The 18937-nt window shown below is 33.6% G+C and overlaps 2 protein-coding genes across 4 annotated transcripts; one reads left to right on the forward strand and one right to left on the reverse strand.

Moving 5' to 3' along the window:
• The first annotated feature begins 1522 nt into the window (after window positions 1-1522).
• On the forward strand, window positions 1523-14729 carry LOC149485347 (cytosolic carboxypeptidase-like protein 5). 3 transcript variants are annotated; one of them, XM_089700172.1, is made up of 19 exons: window positions 1523-2058; window positions 2268-2419; window positions 2692-2817; window positions 3058-3268; window positions 3347-3468; window positions 3702-3973; window positions 4422-4518; window positions 6018-6191; window positions 7263-7513; window positions 7892-8030; window positions 8431-8514; window positions 8645-8740; window positions 9086-9202; window positions 9601-9769; window positions 10048-10186; window positions 10771-10978; window positions 11487-11540; window positions 12007-12144; window positions 13488-14729. In XM_089700172.1, the coding sequence occupies exons 1-19, from the start codon at window positions 1956-1958 to the stop codon at window positions 14142-14144; spliced, it is 3309 nt and encodes a 1102-aa protein (XP_089556298.1). In that variant the 5' UTR covers window positions 1523-1955; the 3' UTR covers window positions 14145-14729. The 3 variants fall into 3 exon arrangements, with proteins under 3 accessions (XP_089556298.1, XP_089556299.1, XP_089556300.1); XM_089700173.1 differs by lacking the exon at window positions 11487-11540 and having other exon boundaries at window positions 1524-2058; XM_089700174.1 differs by lacking the exon at window positions 8431-8514 and having other exon boundaries at window positions 1524-2058.
• A 2565-nt stretch (window positions 14730-17294) lies between these two features.
• Window positions 17295-18567, reverse strand: LOC149485348 (small ribosomal subunit protein uS11). Its single transcript, XM_089700227.1, has 3 exons — window positions 18443-18567; window positions 18019-18263; window positions 17295-17561 (listed from the first exon to the last, which is right to left on the reverse strand). Exons 2-3 carry the CDS (start codon window positions 18253-18255, stop codon window positions 17343-17345), a joined length of 456 nt encoding a protein of 151 aa, XP_089556353.1. The 5' UTR covers window positions 18256-18263; window positions 18443-18567; the 3' UTR covers window positions 17295-17342.
• Between the last annotated feature and the right edge of the window lie 370 nt (window positions 18568-18937).

The raw sequence follows: 18937 nt of genomic DNA on the forward strand, positions 1-18937 counted from the left end.
CGGGCGAAAAGCTATATGCAAAACATACTTTGGGCCCAAACACAAATAATTTTCTAATTTTAACAAATTTACTCAGAGTGAATTAGTACATAATATTAACTCAATGGAGTGAGTACAATAATAATATGTACCTACAATGTTTTACAGCAGTAGCAGATAATTCAGTAGTTAGGATCTCCCCTGAGTATATATAATATGTTCTGTGGTTAGGATCAGTCACCACAGTTAATAGTCGAGAATCGAGATTACATTCAATTTATCTGATCATTATTTTTTATTTATCACCCTGCTTCAATCGGTGAAGAAAAAGTCTTGAAATAACCGACAAATCCAAAGATAAAAAATCTACGATGTTGCGATATCTATACAGTACATCGACTATTCTTATACATAGTTATACAGGCAAAATATCATGAGTACCACGAACCACGAACGAATTGAGTTGACGATAGTGTCCGATATTTCTAATAGAAATTGTATGAAATAATAATTTCACCCGTTGAAACAGTCGTGGGTTGGTCGCGGGACAAGGCATTTTTTATGGTATCTAATGTACACGGAAATATATAAATACGAAGTAGGATATCCATGGTAATGTAGATAGTTACCATACCTACTTGCCAGGTAGGTACAGAATATTATCATGTACATGGGTGGTATTTGCAGCATCAGAATTCACATCCATATACATATTATTTTACATATACATAGATAGGTAGCTACATTATTTGGCCTTAATAATACATATCGAGAAGATTTTGTTATAATAAAGAAACACACAATTCACTAGTTCCACTATATTTAGATTTTTATTTATTACAAAAAATTACGACTGGTTTCGAAACATCATCATCAGGTATGTTCAATTTTTTAACCAATAAAACGCGGGTAGGTCGCAAACATTGAACATAGAGTGCTTTGAAACAGAGTCAGAATGTAATAATTAATTAAATAGAGATTTTGTTACATATAAAAGTTACCCTGTCATTCTTATTATTATTTTATATTACTAGCGGTCCGCCCCGGCTTCGCCCGTGGTACATATGAAAAATAGATGTTGGCCGATTCTCAGACTTACCCGATATGCACCATAGACAAATATATTTATTAGTCCATGTATGCACAGAAAATTTCATGAGAATCGGTCCACCCGTTTCGGAGGAGTATGCAGACTAACATTGTGACACGAGAATTTTATGTATAAGATTAAGGATGATGGGTTCACATCATCACATGTGGGTTCACAGTACTTTAGTATTTTGGTAGTCACTTAATACTGCCATAAAGACACATTGTCGCAGAGAGAGATTTTCTATTCTTTGCTCTCACCCCTAATTAAAGTCAGTGTATCGGATGATGAATTATGCCGCCCATTCATATTATATATATATTATGTTGGCTCTAAGATTTGAAATTAAAAAAAATTAATCACACATACATTAGTGATTAGAGCATTATGATTACCCACAGATCTAGTTGATTACCTGTTCATAACATTGTTTTATTTTTTATCTGTCTTGATTGCTTTATCTGTGCTGTATATTGGGCAGCCATCTTGAATAAAATTTTATGAGGAAAAAATAATTTTTTCATCTGAAAAGTGAATGCACCTTATATTTTTTTATTTTAAAAACAATATAATTAAATTTTAATGTAATATTTAGCAATTAATGTAGAAATTTCTTAATTTAACGAGATTAACATCGTTCTAAATATAAAAACTTACCAATAAAACAAATCAGCTGTTATCCGTCAATCGATGTCAACAAAATTACATAATTTTGTTTAGAAAAACAGTGAAGTTTTATATTTTATGGTGTCAATTCGAAATTGATAAATATGTGTTTTGAAAAGAATATATCGTCGCAAAAATTGTTGTGTTAAAACATATGGAAGAACCCTGTAAAATTGTCTTATTAGCGATTTTTGTATAATGTAGGCCAATGTAATTAGTAATGGATCGAAATAATATAATAGAATGCGGTGGATTTTATTTTATTCATAATTTTGACTCTGGAAATCTGGGACATGTAGAGCGAGTCCCAACGGAGCTAATTGGTAAGTAAATATTTTTATTTTTTTAAATAAGTACCTCTTGTATATCTGTTAATTAATATTAAGTATCAAGAAAATTAACATTTTCGGCAATGTAGACATAAACTTTTATTATTATATAGATGAATGAGAGGGAGTTTGATCATGGATGCATTAATTATTTATTCTGTATGCAATAACATGTAATTTAAATAATTATAAAAATTTATTAGCTCCAACAGTCAATCAGAAAACAAATACTTCAGAAACACCTGATTATGAATTTAATCTGTGGACGAGGCCTGATTGTGCTGGCACTGAGTTTGAGAATGGAAACCGCACCTGGTTTTACTTTGGTATACAGGCAGCCGAACCAAATGTACAGGTGAGATTTATGATATTAAAATTTATATGATGAAGGATAATATTGGAAAATTATTATTAGGAACTTGAGTTTGCCAAAGAAATGAAAATATTATTATTTGTTGAGCCAATTATTATTCCTATTTGAGTCCCACTAATAAACAATTCCAAACTCAACATTTTTCCACTCAAAAACAAATATACCAAAAAAATAAGAGTAAAAATTCATCAAAGAGATGTTCGCCGTTGTATATTTTTAGTTTTTACTTCACTCAAAACAATTAAAATTTATAGGTGAGGTTGAATGTCATAAACTTGAACAAACAAGGCAAGATGTATAATCAAGGAATGGCACCTGTGACTAGGACACTACCAGGGAAACCACAATGGGAAAGGATAAGAGACCGTCCTGTTCATTCGGTAAGATGAATAATGGAATTTCTTGTCATAAACAACTCTATATACATAGATATATTATGTAAGAATTATATTACAAAGAAAATAATAATGAAATTATGCCAATTGTATGTAGCGATTGATCACTGTAAAATAATCTTATAAGAATGACATTGGAAAAGTCATATGAAGCTGAGTTATCCAATAAACCCTGCCATACTTTATCTTTAGTGTTTTCTGTTTTACTGAACCTATTTATTTCAGACGGACGATAACACCTTCACTCTCAGTTTCAAGTACAGAACAAGTGAAAACCCGAAAGCAACAACATTTTTTGCTTTCACATATCCATTCTCATTTGCCGAGTTGCAAATAGCTTTAAATTCTATTGATCTCAAAATGCTGCCACTGCCCTCGCCACAATCACCTGATGACATCTACTATTACAGGGAATGTCTTATTTATTCACTTGAAGGTACAAAAAATATATTTTTTTTATAATTTTTCCTTTTTTTTTGTTGGCAATAGTCTTAATAATTATAAAAACTTATAGGGAGAAGAGTGGATTTGCTAACTATAACATCACATCATGGTATTACAACAGAAAGAGAGGATCGACTTAAAAATCTCTTTCCTGACAATCAAGAAAGACCATTTAAGTTTCAAAACAAAAAGGTAATACTGCCGTTTTTAAAATTGTAATTTATGAAAATTATTTAAATAAGCCCACAATCGTACTTATAAACTTATTATAAACAGCCACAAGCTTTCTACGTTTAGTAATTATTTCACAAGGTACATTTTCATTTTTTATACCATTGATAATTGTGACAAAATATTCAATAGCTATTCAAAACATACAAAACAATTTCATTTGTAAAAACTAAAATGAAATTATATCCTAACAGGTCATATTTATATCTGCCCGAGTGCACCCTGGAGAGACACCATCAAGCTTTGTATTCAATGGCTTCTTAAACTTGATATTAACAAGGAATGATCCCATTGCGATTCAACTGAGGAAGATATATGTGTTCAAAATGATACCGTTTCTCAATCCAGATGGGGTTGCCAGGGGGCATTATAGAACTGACACTAGAGGGGTGAATCTAAACAGGGTGTATTTAAACCCGTCATTAACATACCATCCGACGGTCTACGCATCAAGAGCTTTAATAAGGTATGGATGATATTAAAATTAGTCATTTTTTTAAGGTTTATTTGATTTGAAAAGACAACTATAAAATTTTACCTAAACATTTCTTTTCATTCAAGCTATACATAAGCAAAGAAATTACAATTCTAATGAATCTATACCAGAATTTTATTTCCTAAAGCATAATCTATATATACTAATATTATAAAGAGGAAAGGTCTGTTTGTATGTATGGTTTTCACACATAAACTACTGAACCGATTATAATGAAATTTAGCACACATATAGAGGGTAACTTGGATTAACACATAGGATAGGTTTTATCCCGGAAATCCCACGGGAACGGGAACTAAGCGGGTTTTCCTTTAAAAACGCGGGCGAAAAGCTAGTATAATACAAATTGTATATTATTATAATACTATTTCTTTGTAATACCTTGTAGGCATAGTTTTAACATCTTTCCAATTTTTAGATACTATCACTTCGGATATGAAAAGGAAGAAGATTTATTTGAGGAAAGCAAGAGCTTTACTTCAAGGAGTATAGGAAACATCAGTGAAAGTGCTGAGGTAAATTATTTTTATTCTATCAAATTTTCTTTATAATATCTGTTTTATTTTCAGAGCTTTGTTCTGTATTACACACACTTAATAGGTTTATCTGGGTTGTAGTTAGGGAATGCAATCCCGACTCGAGATTGCAAATTCGGGATCCCGCGGGATTAGAAATATCAATCCCGCGGGATCCCGGAATTTTCGGGATCCCGTCTAATTTAAAAAAAATAATGAGTTCAGATGACTGAAAAAGCTAATAACTGCTTGTTTGTGATTTGTAAGGTTAACTCAAATAACATATTACTCGAAAGAAAATAAAAACCTTCATTCTTTAATCTTACCAACTAAATAATAATCAGGTTGTAAAGAAATTAACGAATATAAATTAGGTAATCAAAACAATAAGCTTATTTCAAGGAAATTAGGAAAAAAAGTGATTTTGAAAATGTTAAATGACTCCTTAAAAAACAAAGGGTATTAATAGTTTCATCTGCTAAACGGCATCTAATGTCCGTTGCAATGTACCCCGCTGCTGAGAATGCCCTCTCCGACTCAACGCTGGTTGGCAACAGCGTGGCGATTCGCCACTGGCGAAGCAATTATACAGGGTGTAATCGTTAAGTGTGCACAGGCGATTATTCCGTAACTATTGCAGATTTCAAAAAACTTTAAACTGATATCGAAAGCCCTTTACCTAACGAGTAAAATGACATTATTAACTTTTTATAAATAAAACGAGAAATATCCAAAAATGTCACTTGAAACGTTCCCATATATTTAGTATGAAATATGACTATTTCATACATTTAATATGAAAGGTTTTGCTTTTTTATTTGATTTTGTGCTTTAATTACTTCGCTAATTTTAATGAAAGTTCATTCAGAAACTGTAAATAGAGCTCGATGTGGAATACAATGGTATTCCATATCGAGGATGCCATTTCGAACATTTGCTTTGAATACAACATGTATGGGAAATCAAATGTATGGGAGCGTTTCATGTAACATTTTTGGATATTTCTCGTTTTACTTTAAAAAAGTTCTTATTGTCATTTTACTCATTAGGTATAGTACTTTCAATATCAGTTTAAAGTTTTTTGATATCTATAATAGTTATGGAATAATCGCCTGTGCACACTTAACGATTACACCCTGTATGCAAACTGCAAAAATCGCCCCTTTGTTCCTCCACACTCAAACAAATCCATTTCTTTTTTAATGGTAGATTTTAATTTGTCTAAGCTCGTAGACGTGGATATACGTGCAAAAGGACTTTTAGAAGCCGCTTGCGCCCCGAGTGGTTGTGTGTTGCGTCGCTGACCACTGCCGCCCAATCCCGTCAATCTCGAACGGGATCTCGTCATATAATGCGTCGGGATTGATCCCGAAAAATTACACGAGATCTCGCGAGATCGGGATCCCGCGGGATCGGGATTGCATTCCCTAGTTGTAGTATGTAATTTGTAATTTTTTTTTACCCAATAAGTTCTGATGTTTCTATCTCTTTTGCAACAGTTTATAGACACGAAAAAGAAGAAGAATGCATTCAAAGGTTCTGATTACAAACGCGAGAAGTCAGCCAAATCTGCAATGAAGAATAAGTCGTCTACCACTATCAAGCCAGTGTCAAATGAGGCTTCTAAAGACTTTCAATCTGTTAGTGGTGAAGCTTCAAATTTGGCTGATCAGGTATAAAAATATTGTTTTATAAGTTATACCTAATTAACTCTTAATAATCAAAATAACAATAACTTACTTCAAAACCATTTAGTAGGTACATAACCTGGATAAATACAATTTTTTTTTATTTCAATAAAATGTATTAATTTTAAAAAGTACCTAATTGTTTTTCGTGAGCTTTATTGACACTTTTAGGAAATAAAGAGCAAAATGTTTACCTAAAAACAAGTGCAGTTCAACTAAAATTAAAAATAATATATGGGTTACGAAAACATTGTCTTATAAAACATTTCAATTTGTGAAAAATGTATCTTTGTTCAACTGAAATAATGTGGGTTACAAAAACATTGGCTAATTATATCACATTTGTGTTACCAAGTCGGAACATTGAACTTGCAACGCCCGCCGTGGCATGCAGCCAATTTGCAAATTTTGTTAGCTTTATTTTTAAAATACCACACACTTAGTGGTTTGTTGATGCCCGCTATAATTAGATTTGCAATTGGCTTAAGCTAAAAAAAATTGTTTTTTCAATTTTTTCAACAAATTGGCGATAAAGTTCCCAGTATACATTTAATTAAAACGTCCATTAGTTAGATAGCGATAAATTAATGAACGACATGGGAATAATAACACTTGTTTGTCCGATAGTGTTAGCTTATGGGATACGATTAGATATTAATGCAGTGTGAGCGTGCACGTGAACTTTAATTAATATTTTGTTTTCGCTTCACAACTTCCCTTATAATTAAGTAGCATGACCTCCCTCACCTTATAATTAAGAACTGCAAAGTAACGAGGTGCGTTTAATAATGCATTGTCATGCAAAAAGGCATTATTTGTAATAAATTATTACTGAACTTTATATTGTACCTACAATATAAAGTTCGATAACATTTTTAAAACTGAAAATTAAAATTAAAACTTCATTATGTACCCCTATCTAGTCTAAAATAAGTCTTGTTTGTCCAAAATATAACGTTAACTACTGTCCTTATCAATTATAAATAATTACTTATAATAGAAAAACATAATTAATTAAAAGAACACACAAGCTTTAAAGATCTTCTCCCATTCAAGGTATACGACATGAAGTTGCAAGAGATGCCGTCCCAAACTACCGAAACTATGTCGGCCGATGTTTCCAATTCAAATATGGAAGACAGATCATTACTCAACGACAAAGTACTAAGGTCGTGTTTAGGGTCCACAGTACATTTGAGTACTAGTGAAGAATTAAACGTGCATGGAGGAAATCCGCTGAAACCACTACGGGATACTCTGAAGAATAGCATCAGCCTGCTCATGGAGTCTAGTAGTTCGGTTGCTGGGTTAGTTTTATGCTCTGTAATATTTTTTCTCTAGCATTTGCAATTCAAAAACGCATCTGCGTTTTGAAATTGCAAACGGTTTTCGATCCTGACTTGTATTTCATCTACCCGCTTATTATTGCACTACGAATGCCCATATTTTACGGTAGAAGTAACGTTCCGAAAGAAAAAAATAATGAGAATACTTTCATGTTACCAAAAGTTACTCATATTTTGGTATCGTTGACTGTTTTAACGGCTTATATGGACATTAATCAAGTCAGGATAATCTGAAATATCAACTTTTCCCCTTTTCTTTGCAAGATATATTTAGTATGTATGTTTGAACCTAGCCTTCGTGTCCTTATAATTTCAATAAACATTTACCTTATCTTATAGGGACAGTGCAATGGGCAGTAAAGATCGCATGGCGAATGTTAAAGTGGGCTGGTGTGAGGACTGTAGACGTGCGGTCAGTCGTATGGAAGATACTATGCCCGGGATAGCGAGTATGGTGCCCGGGTATAGTGCTGCTATGGTAAGCAGTTCTTCAGAATAATATGTGAATTGCATAATTTCTAGCATAATTAATTTCTATAAGCTTGAGTATTTTTTCTGGAAACATCAATTTTCCTTAGCCGGTTACAGATGATTTCTAGGATAACATTTTATATTCATAGTATTAATATATCGATACATATTTGTCAGGTTTTTTTGAGTGTATTGTACACCCTTACACGTTGATGTGTATTAGTATGCAGTTCATTTATCATCAGAAGCCCCCCATCCCTAAATGACTTCGAGATGGATCGAATCGTCGTTTATGACATAATCATTGAATAAAAATCTATTAAAAATAAAAACAGTATTTGGTGTTGTGTTTATTCGTATCGAAATTCGACATAATACGCAAATCGAAATAATAAAATACAATGCAGATGATTCCCGAAACTCCAACCTATCACTCCATAGACGAGTATCGCGAACATCAAAGAATCCAAATTGATGAACAACAACGGAAGGTACTTAAAATAAACTGCAAAAGTAGAGTTGCACTTAGATATTGACTAGATTGTCATAAAAAAATGATGAAAATAGTTTTGTAGAAAAAGTAGTTGTATAATTTAAAAAAAAAGACTGTTTATTATTCAGTTGCAGGACACGGAGTACGTTAAGGATGGAGACAATGTTTACTTTTGTACAAACTGTTTCAAAAGATATGTGATATCTGAGTTCAACGAAGAAGTGGTAAGTCTTATTTGATGTAGATTTATTTAATTTCAAACTGAATAGAAGTTCTTAATTACTTATGTTGGAATGAAACATTCCAATTTATAAGGTAAACAGAGACAAAGTTATTAAGATTTTGTTAATTAACAATTTCTCTATAGATTATTTAAAAAAATATAAGCATTTGAAAACATTTAAGTTAATAGAAAAATTCAATCAAAAGGCGGTATCCGAACCCGTATTCGCCCATTTATCAATTCTTTAAAAATGTCTCATATTGAATGATATAATTATATGATTTTTATTGAAATATATAGGAATTAAAAAAAACAAACAATAATGCAATATTATCTATGTGTACAGAAAATATCAGAAACAATATCGTCGACAAGTGTGGGTGTGAGCGTGTGTGTGGGTGACGGGGGTGACGTGTGCGCTGCTGCGCCTCGTAGCGTGCTGTCTTCTACCGACGTTATTATTGTGAGTCTTTGATTTTTTTGTGTTTTTTGTAATGTTAGATGATAATATATATGTTATTATTTTTGGCTAATATTAGATTTATGTACAAAGGATAATATAGACTGTATCCTTTGTTGGAAAATCATAAATAAATACTGATAATAATTGACATATTTAATCGTAGAATAAAAATGGTAGAATCCTTCTTTAGTCGCTATCCAATCATGAAATGTTTTCAACAATATTTACGATTTGCAGAGATTTCTCAAAAATTGAATCTTGTCTTATTCTTTAAAATTCATTTTTAACATGGAATCAATCCAAATGAATTAAATATCACATAATAAATTTATATTAAATTATTACACATCATAACCATACATTTTATGTCTATTTTAATTCAATTATTTTTATTACAGCAACCCACACCAATAGTCAAGGAAGAAAAACCAAAGTCTCCTACAAAAGCGATAAGTAAGAAGAAACCCCCGCCAGCCAACACTACTATTGTCACAAAAAGCGCCTACAAAGAACCAGACAGTGGACTGTTTTTATACATTGATTTACATGGACATGCTTCCAAAAAAGGTTTATCTTCCATATTCTTTAAAGTTATTGTCAAGGTTACCGTCAGATCTTCATTTCTATTTTAAGACAAATTTCTTAAAATTCAAAATAAAACTACTTAAATGGATTTTTTTAACAATTTAATAGTTTTGAATGACATATATTTTGATTATTCAGTAATGTACCAATTTGTGCCTATTTCCCTTACATTTTGTGAAAATTAAATTCTTCTGGAAAGTTCTATTCGCATTTTCTCTTAACCTTACGAAACGTTTAACGCATCTTGACTTGTTTTTCAGGTATTTTCATGTATGGCAATCACTTCGAGGACGTCGACAACTCAGTCGAATGCATGCTTCTACCGCGCATTATGTCGCTCAACAATTTGCACTTTCATTTCTCATCGTGCAACTTTACTGAGCGGAATATGTATCTCAAGTGAGTTTAATAAAAACTAGGTGTAATTCAAGAAAGTAGGTATTATATTTGTTAGTAGAAGATTTGTATGATCATGTTTTCGATCTGAATAGAAGAAAGAAACTTATATTAATTATGGGTTGATCTTAACTTTTAAGTTATAACGTTACTCATAAAAGTGACATATAGTGTCTGTGTATATAGTGAATATAATAATATTCGTCACTTTTATGAGCGATCAAAGCGTTCGTATCTGTATAGATTTCATCAAACTTTACATTAAAAGGCTAGAGGCAAGTTTTCCACTTGCTGATATATAGTAAAAACAGTATTTTAACACTTTTAGATGGTAAATATCATACATTATTTGTCCAAAACCTTGTGTATATACTACTAGCTGCTCCACGCCTTTTCATTCCCGTGGCTCCAACCCTGTTGGTCGTAGCGTGATAATATATAGCCTATAACCTTCCTCGATAAATGGGCTATTTAACACCGAAAGAATTTTTCAAATCGGACCAGTAGTTCCCTAGATTAGCGCGTTCAGACAAACAAACTCTTCAGCTTTATAATATTAGTATAGATAACACCAACCAATCCAACAGAGACAGACGTGACGGCATGTCGCGTGAAGGCTCCGGCCGTGTAGCAGTCCTTAAAGCCACCGGTCTGGTCCGGTCCTACACGCTCGAGTGCAACTACAACACTGGCCGGCTGGTCAACGTCCTCCCCCCCGCGGTGCGCGACGCCCCGCCCCCCGCGAGCTCGCACTCCCCCCTCCCGCCCAAGTACACGCCGCATATATTCGAAGAGGTAAACCCCTTCCAGGTACAGGCCTGTCTGGTACACGTAGTGCGTACAGATCGTACTAGTTGATGTATTGAATTGTAGCGAAACAAAACTCAAAATTAATTCAACTTCAAAACGAAGTCTTCGTATATAGATTAGCGCGATCTATACGCAGTTCCAGTTTTGTCGCGCGGTAGTTTCTATTTGTTTAAGATCTGCATATCGGGACATATTGTTTTGTATTTTATTAAAGTATAGTAATAAGTTATTAGAACATATAATATCAGCGGTTATAACTATTATTATACGTAGTACACGTACGTAGTAGTACACGTCCTTTATGTCGTTTTAATACATTTTGTTAACTTGCCATATATGTAGATTCATTCATATCAATGAGTTGTTTATAAACGAAAAGGTAATTTAGTAAAAAAGTAATCATTTATAGAAATAGATGTTATACTTAGTTTGAGAAGCAATTTCACTCAGAATTGCTACTTACAACGAAATTTAGAAGTGGCAATCCTTTCAGATAAGACTTCGTGCTAAGAATTGGGATGCTTTCGAAGAGATAGACCCAATGAAGGTTTGTCCATAAGTTTTACTTCAATTTTTATTATAATGTATGTGTAAATTTATATTTATAAATTTATAATGTACAAGTAGTTGACTAAAAGCTTGTATTTATGCTTATCTTCTTGTGATATCTCTTCAAAAGACTCCAGTTATATCGAATGCACGCTGCTTTAGAAGCACGACAATATTATAATGAAAATTTCAGTTCCTACCATTATAGGATAATTAAGAACCTTTTTTTGTAAATACGTTGTTAATTTTAATTTTTTATGTGTATAGATAAGAAATATTTTAAAGGTGAGTCTTCTAGAAGCAAAATATAAAAGATAGTATTAATTCATCACCAAATAACAGGCTAGATTTAAACACATCTTATCCCCATCTATCCTCAACCTAGAAAATTAGAAAATTAACAAGATCTTTCACTACAAAAACATTATTTTCCCACAAAATATCAACACACAAGTGAATTCCAGGTGGGTCGTTCGCTAGGGGCCTCGATCTTGGATCTAACTGGGCAACATCCGAACTCTCGAATCCCGTGTTCAGAACACCGCAACCTCGCGGCACTTCGTGATTGGCTGCGGGCGCACACACGTACTATGCGGCCACAGGTGCGTATTTATGTATGTTTGTATGTATATGGATGTGAGTGCATGTAGTGTGGATGAAATTTGGGTGAAATGAGGTAATAAGTATGGTGGTATGTGGAAAATGATAAATAGATTGAAAGAAAGTGAAGGGAAAATATGGTAGCAAGTTGGATTATGGCGTATGTACAAGTGCGGATGTTTGGATGTGGATGTAGATGTATGTTATAGTGAATATATTGATGATTGGATGACATTGAGTTAAATGGGCAGCATCCGAACTCTCGCATCCCGTACTCCGAACACCGCAACCTCACGGCGTGGTGTGACTGGCTGCACTATGCGGCCGCAGATTTGTTTTTGTATTGTGAATGTGATGAGGATTACATGAAATTTGCTTAGAAATGTAGTGCTGGTACATTTCTAAGCAAAATAGTAAATAGATTAAATTAAATTAAAATTGGGAGTGAAACGGAATTTTTATCGTAGCCTACGATTCGTAGGTAAGCTCCATCGTAGTCGATCATCAACAACACAAGTACGGTTTTATGCGGATGTGAATTTTTTTTCGTCTTGTGGAAAAATGTACCAGCCCATTTGATAATAATGCAGATATTGGTAGGAGTGTGAATGTGAATGTTTGCTTTATTTTGCAAGAACAGATGTGCGGATTGTGTAAACATTGATACTTATCGCAATATAATTGTGTTAATGTGTGTGTGTATAACTATATCTCTATTACATAAGATATAATAATCTGGTTGCGATGAACATGCCTCCGAAGGTTTTATGTTGATAATAGTTTAATTCAAACCAGGCCACAAAGCCCAAACTAATATTGTGAAGTTTATTTTATAAATAACTTTCAAATGAGGCAAATACACACAAATAGGATACAAAGGAAATACTGCACTATTCATAATTTACAACAAATCTGAAGTCGCATTTGCACATGATGCACTTGTACACATAAATATCTAAAAGGAGAATTATATTACAGTTTACCATTGTCATATTTTCTGAACATAACATATTTAGACAATTAAAACAGGAATACCTTACTATTCTATATTCATACCACTCTATCTATACTATCTTCTTCTTGTTTAACCACAGCCTTGACCCTACACCCAATTGTTTTTATTATTTTTGTAACACACCTCTTTAATTTTCAGTGTTAATTCGTCCCCAAAACTACTATAAACCTCCAGGTTCTTACTAAAACAGTATGGGTAAGGAAACTAAATTGATTTGTGTCGTCCCATGCGTTCTAATAACACCATGCATCATAACTACTAAAACGTAATTTGATAACTGTCGGTACGTTTTGGTTTTATATACAATTGATGGGGATTAATGGTTTTCAGTTGACCATGTCCAGACTTCGACCAAAGACATCGTCACCAACGCGGGTGCCGCTATACGCCAGGTCAAAAGCCAAAGTGACAGAAGAAAGAAAGGAAAACGCTTACGTCGCGGCCAAAACTGACACAGAGCGACGTCGCAGCCCACCCGTACTCGCACAACGCTCCGGCCACGAGATCATAAATATGAACATGAAATTCGGCAAGAAGAACGAGCCGGCGAAAACTCCATCGCGGACCCGGTATCTGGCTGAAAACGAACCGAAACCCAAGTCTCTATCCACCAAGCGGAGAAACGTGCTCGCGATACGCAAACCCAACGCAAGCAAAACACAAGTGGGAAAAACGAAGTTAAGACGGTCAGCGGACGACGCGGAAAGCACGAGAACGTCAATAGTGTCCGCTAAGCTGAGTAAACGTACCTACGCAAGATCACTACGTGGGGCTGTCACTCGGTCCGCGAACCGCTGCAGAGCACTAGCCTCCTCCTCATCAGAAGACATGCTGGGTGGGACTTGGGAAGACGTGGCCGGTGGAACAGTACTCGGCTCACAATCCGTCTCACATACTGAGACGATGTCTATGGGCGCGAAACGTCGCTCCTTCCCAAACGCCTCGCCCTCCCACCTCAAGAAGATCCGCTTAAAAACGGTGTTGTAGCGCAAACTGCGCGCGAGGCCGGTACCCGAACCCGACACTCGCCCCTGACCACGTTGATCACACCTTTCTACACATTGACGTACAATAAACAACTAGACAACGCTCAAAAAATGTCCGAAGGAAAACCCTGCCAACCAGTGTACTTAGGCAGAGTTTTCTGATGAGCGATACTCTGTACATTGCCACGTTTTAATTTCAATGAAAGTGTAATACAACGCCGCTCGGACTTTTTAATGAGTCTAGTTGTTAATAGTATGGCAATGACTAGTTGCTAGGGTTAGCACACGCTATAAGTGAACGGTACGTGTGAAAACTCGCGCAATTTTAATAGCGAATTTTTGAGTTTTTTTTTACATAATTTTATATTAATATATTTTAAACAGGATTGTAAAAAAAACGTTAAATGTGCAATAACTATAAAATAAAAATAGGAATGTTTCGTATTGTATCTATATTAGTCTTTGAGTGCGTTAAATTCATAGGTTGGTGATGAGAAATGAGTGGATTTGGTAATTCAATTTCAAAAATGGTAGCTCTAATTGTTTGAAAAATAATCTCATGTCTATTATATTTTTATCTCTCACTGCCATATAGACCGGGAGATACTGACACAAAATTTCGAGTCATTTGTAACAGGATGGCGGTTCTACAGGGGTCTTAGTACGCAATGACAAAAAGAAAAACGATGGTGTGAACGCTGGTACCGGCGGCTTAGTCGCGTGGGCGTTAGTCGAACTCGTCGGAAAATAGCGAAAGTCAAACGATTTGTAACAGTATGGCACTTATTTTTCCTGTAAGTTTGAGGATCAACAAATATAAATACAAAATTTCAAAGATCTATGTGTTGGAAATCTTCACTTATATAAATTAATAATAAATTAAGTTTTCAAGTATGACAGCACTTTTTCCCCCTACTAGAAGTATGGCAAATATAATAATGGTCACATTTTATCAAATACTCTCCAAAAATCCAAATGCAATACTGGTACAAAAAGTTTGGCAAAATAAAAATTTTTTGCAGATTTTCGGCGGTATGGCGACCATTTGGAATCGTCCGAAAAGTATGGCATGGCGATTTTCGTAAATGGCTGCACGACGATAGTTACCTGTGCAAAAGTTAGCCTGGTACAAATGGTTGAATGATTGTTTTATTTAAATCAACACATTCGCATCGGTATGGCGGGCTGTAAGTCACACCGGAAAAGTATGGCATGCCACTACCGCCTACTACTTTTTTATGGGCTATCGGTAAATTCTAAAATTTTTGTGTTACAAATCGTTTGACTTTCGCTATTTTTCCGACGAGTTCGACAAACGCCCACGCGACTAAGCCACCGGTACCAGCGTTCACACCATCATTTTTCTTTTTGTCATTGCGTACTAAGACCCCTGTAGAACCGGCATCCTTGTTACAAATGACTCGAAATTTTGTGTCAGTATCTCCCGGTCTAATAGTATGAATGCAATAATTTTCTATTTACGATACATAAAAATATGTTAAGAGGGCGTCCATAAATTACTTGAGGTGTTTTTTTTTTTTTTTGTTAATTTGGACGCCTCCTAACCAGTATCCACTCATAGCTAGCTCAACACATTATTGTCTTGTATTATATATTAGTCGAGTTACATTCAATGTTATTGTAAATGTGATAATATGATTTGTAAAATTGATTGTATACTTTTGAATTAGAATTTTAAAATTTTAGTATTTCTTTACAATGGCTTATAATTTTTCGAATATGACACAATTAGTGATTTAGAGATTTATTTAATATATTCTTATTTAGTTTAAACAGATATCTTGGAAATTATAACAATCTTATTTTCTTTACACAATATATTGTATATTCTATAGTTTCAATAAGGTTTGATGCTTGCCATCGACTATTTAAAAATGTCGGACTAGATGAATTATCGTTTGAGAAAATTTTATAACTTGATTTATTTAATATTATAGATCAATTTAATATCGACTTACCTTAAATTAACTTTAAAATTATATAAATGATAATAAAATAAAAACCGAAATAATTTTAACTTTCAGAAATTTATACACCCAAAAAAAAGTTGGTAACAAAAAGAAAATGCTCATAACAAAATAATCATACAACCTGAATTTATATTATTATTAAATACTATCCCACCGTTTCCGTTTAACATTTAAATTAAAAAATTGGTACATTTTACACATAAAAAAACACATTCGGCCATTGCATTCGGCAGAAACACAAACAAACTACTCTTATATACTTACACTGTTGAGGTTTTATATTAAAACATAAATAAAAACAAGTTTAAAATTAATTACATACATGTCTATAAAAGCTCGTTTGAATTTTTACCACTTCATATAAATCATTGTTATACGTCTTACCTATGTTGAAAATTTGTACCTATTCAAAATTGTGTGTGTACTTGTGTTGGCTAAAGAATAGTACCTATCTACATAACTATTTATTGTCTGAAATTATATTATTAAATGAGTAACAAGCATATGTTTTGTTTTTGTTCACATTTATTCTACAAAGTATTTTATCATCTACATAGTGAAAGTCTCATTACAATGGATTCGCCAATCCAAATATTATTTTATTATCATGATTGATGAATCTGTTATGGAAGTTTTCACTATAAACAAATTTTTAAAGTTTAATCAGGGGTTATCAATAAAATCCCTTGTGGTGTTTTTGTGAGACGTCCTGAGATTATGCCCCACCTACCTACATACTGAGTGACACATGAGATTATTTTAAGAAAGAAAGAAAAAATATTTATTGCCACAAGTTACACACACTTAACAACTACTTACATTACTAAAAAAAAAGAGAATTTACATGGCAATCGGGTCAGACTCAGCCATGCTTTAACACCTGAACAGCGCTGATTTTACCATAAAACTTTTTTTAAGAGGAATAAACAGGTCATGTTGTATTTCAAATAAAGCTGATTGCAACCTGCCTATGCCCTTTTATTCAAATTTGCTTTAAATATTTTCGAAATTTTACCCCAATAACTCCCTTATCAAATGTGTCATGAGTTTAAATTAAGGCAAGAGCTACCCATTAAGGTACTTGTGAATAAGACTCCATAATGCATAAAGCATCCAATAATTATGTTGTAAGGTAAGTTTAGACAAATAAAACAATCAAAAACTGTACACCATTTTATTACAGCACACAGTTGGCTTAAACTTAAAGATTACAGTCTGCGACCACGTCTACCACCCTTCCTCCTTGTGGAGTCTGATGGCACGGGCGTCACATCCTCAATGCGGCCAATCTTCATGTTGGAACGAGCGAGGGCACGGAGAGCAGACTGTGCACCAGGTCCAGGGGTCTTGGTCTTGTTGCCACCAGTAGCACGCAACTTAATGTGCAGAGCGGTGATACCAAGAGTTTTGCATTTTTCAGCAACATCCTGGAAATAGATTTCAAATATTAAATCATACAGTTGAGTTGAAGTAGAAATTTATGTTTAGTTTTATGGCATTCAAATGCTTTATAAATATAAATTTATAAAGAATATAAAAAATGTATATGAGTTGAAGTATTTTAATATAATTCAGATGAATTATTGTGATGAGATATTAGACTAGAATTAACATAATCGAAACTTTGATGTATTAGATAGATTTGTTGAATTGTGTTGTTGAACTATTCTCGAATCTCGATACATTGTTTATGATATTGTAAAGGTAGAGGACAAGTTATGGTGGCTTTTGACTTCGTAATTTTAGATTACAATCTGCACTAAATGTAACAGTAAGATTAAAATGCTTAATATTTATATCTGACTTCAAAGACCAACAATATTTAAGGTTATAATTTATTCCAACATTGAGATATGCATAATAACTGAAAAAAAAAAAACATACCTGAGCGGCTAACATAGCAGCATAAGGAGAGGCTTCATCACGGTCAGCCTTGACTTTCATGCCTCCTGTTACCCTGGCGATGGTTTCCCGACCAGATAGATCAGTAACGTGAACAAATGTGTCATTGAAAGAAGCAAAGATGTGTGCCACACCAAAGACAGTTTCACCCACCAAATGTTGTGGTCCAAGAGTCACTTGAACCTCTTCTTTCGCAACTTTGTTTTTTCTGGGGGCCATGATTTAGCCTGAAAAACACAACACTGCTTAGCACTCTAGTAACCCATAAAAATCTCGGAAATCCGTTCACATTCAGATCAAGGATTTAACAAGCCGAAACACAATTTGTTCTTTTATACAATAAGTTTAATATTTACAGTAAATATTCGATAAAAACATGAATTTTTCAACATATTTTTGAAAATACCTTTAGCTCAAAAGCTGTCAAACACTAAAAAGAATGCCGGATGTCATTAATAGACAGTTGACAATTTACACATTGACAAGATTGGAGTAGTGTTGCTACTTGCTATAATACTTTTGTAAATAAATAAATTAAATGTAAATGCATTATAAGACCACCTGATGTACGTTATTTATGCGTTTACTTCTGTTTTCTCTTTGATAATAATTATAATTATACAATATTTTGGTGTGATTCTGATCCATTATTCTTAATTCATAAACCATAGAAGCCCGGCCAATTACTTGCTCTGTGGCCCGGCCTTCCGCAGGATCACGAAAATATTATATACATACGCGCAGGATAAAATAATAGAACTAGTATATATCTAATAATATGTTTGACGTTTATTCTTATTTAAATTGTTTTAAATCGTAAAACAATATAAAACGATACACATAACAAACTAATTTTCATGGTGAAGATTGTGGTGAAGATGACTGATATTTAGTTGGTAAG

The sequence above is a fragment of the Colias philodice genome, chromosome 10 (assembly GCF_061535455.1).
Source record: "Colias philodice isolate Cphi_HAF_F1 chromosome 10, ilColPhil1 Martin Lab GWU primary, whole genome shotgun sequence".
Classification (NCBI taxonomy): domain Eukaryota; kingdom Metazoa; phylum Arthropoda; class Insecta; order Lepidoptera; family Pieridae; genus Colias; species Colias philodice.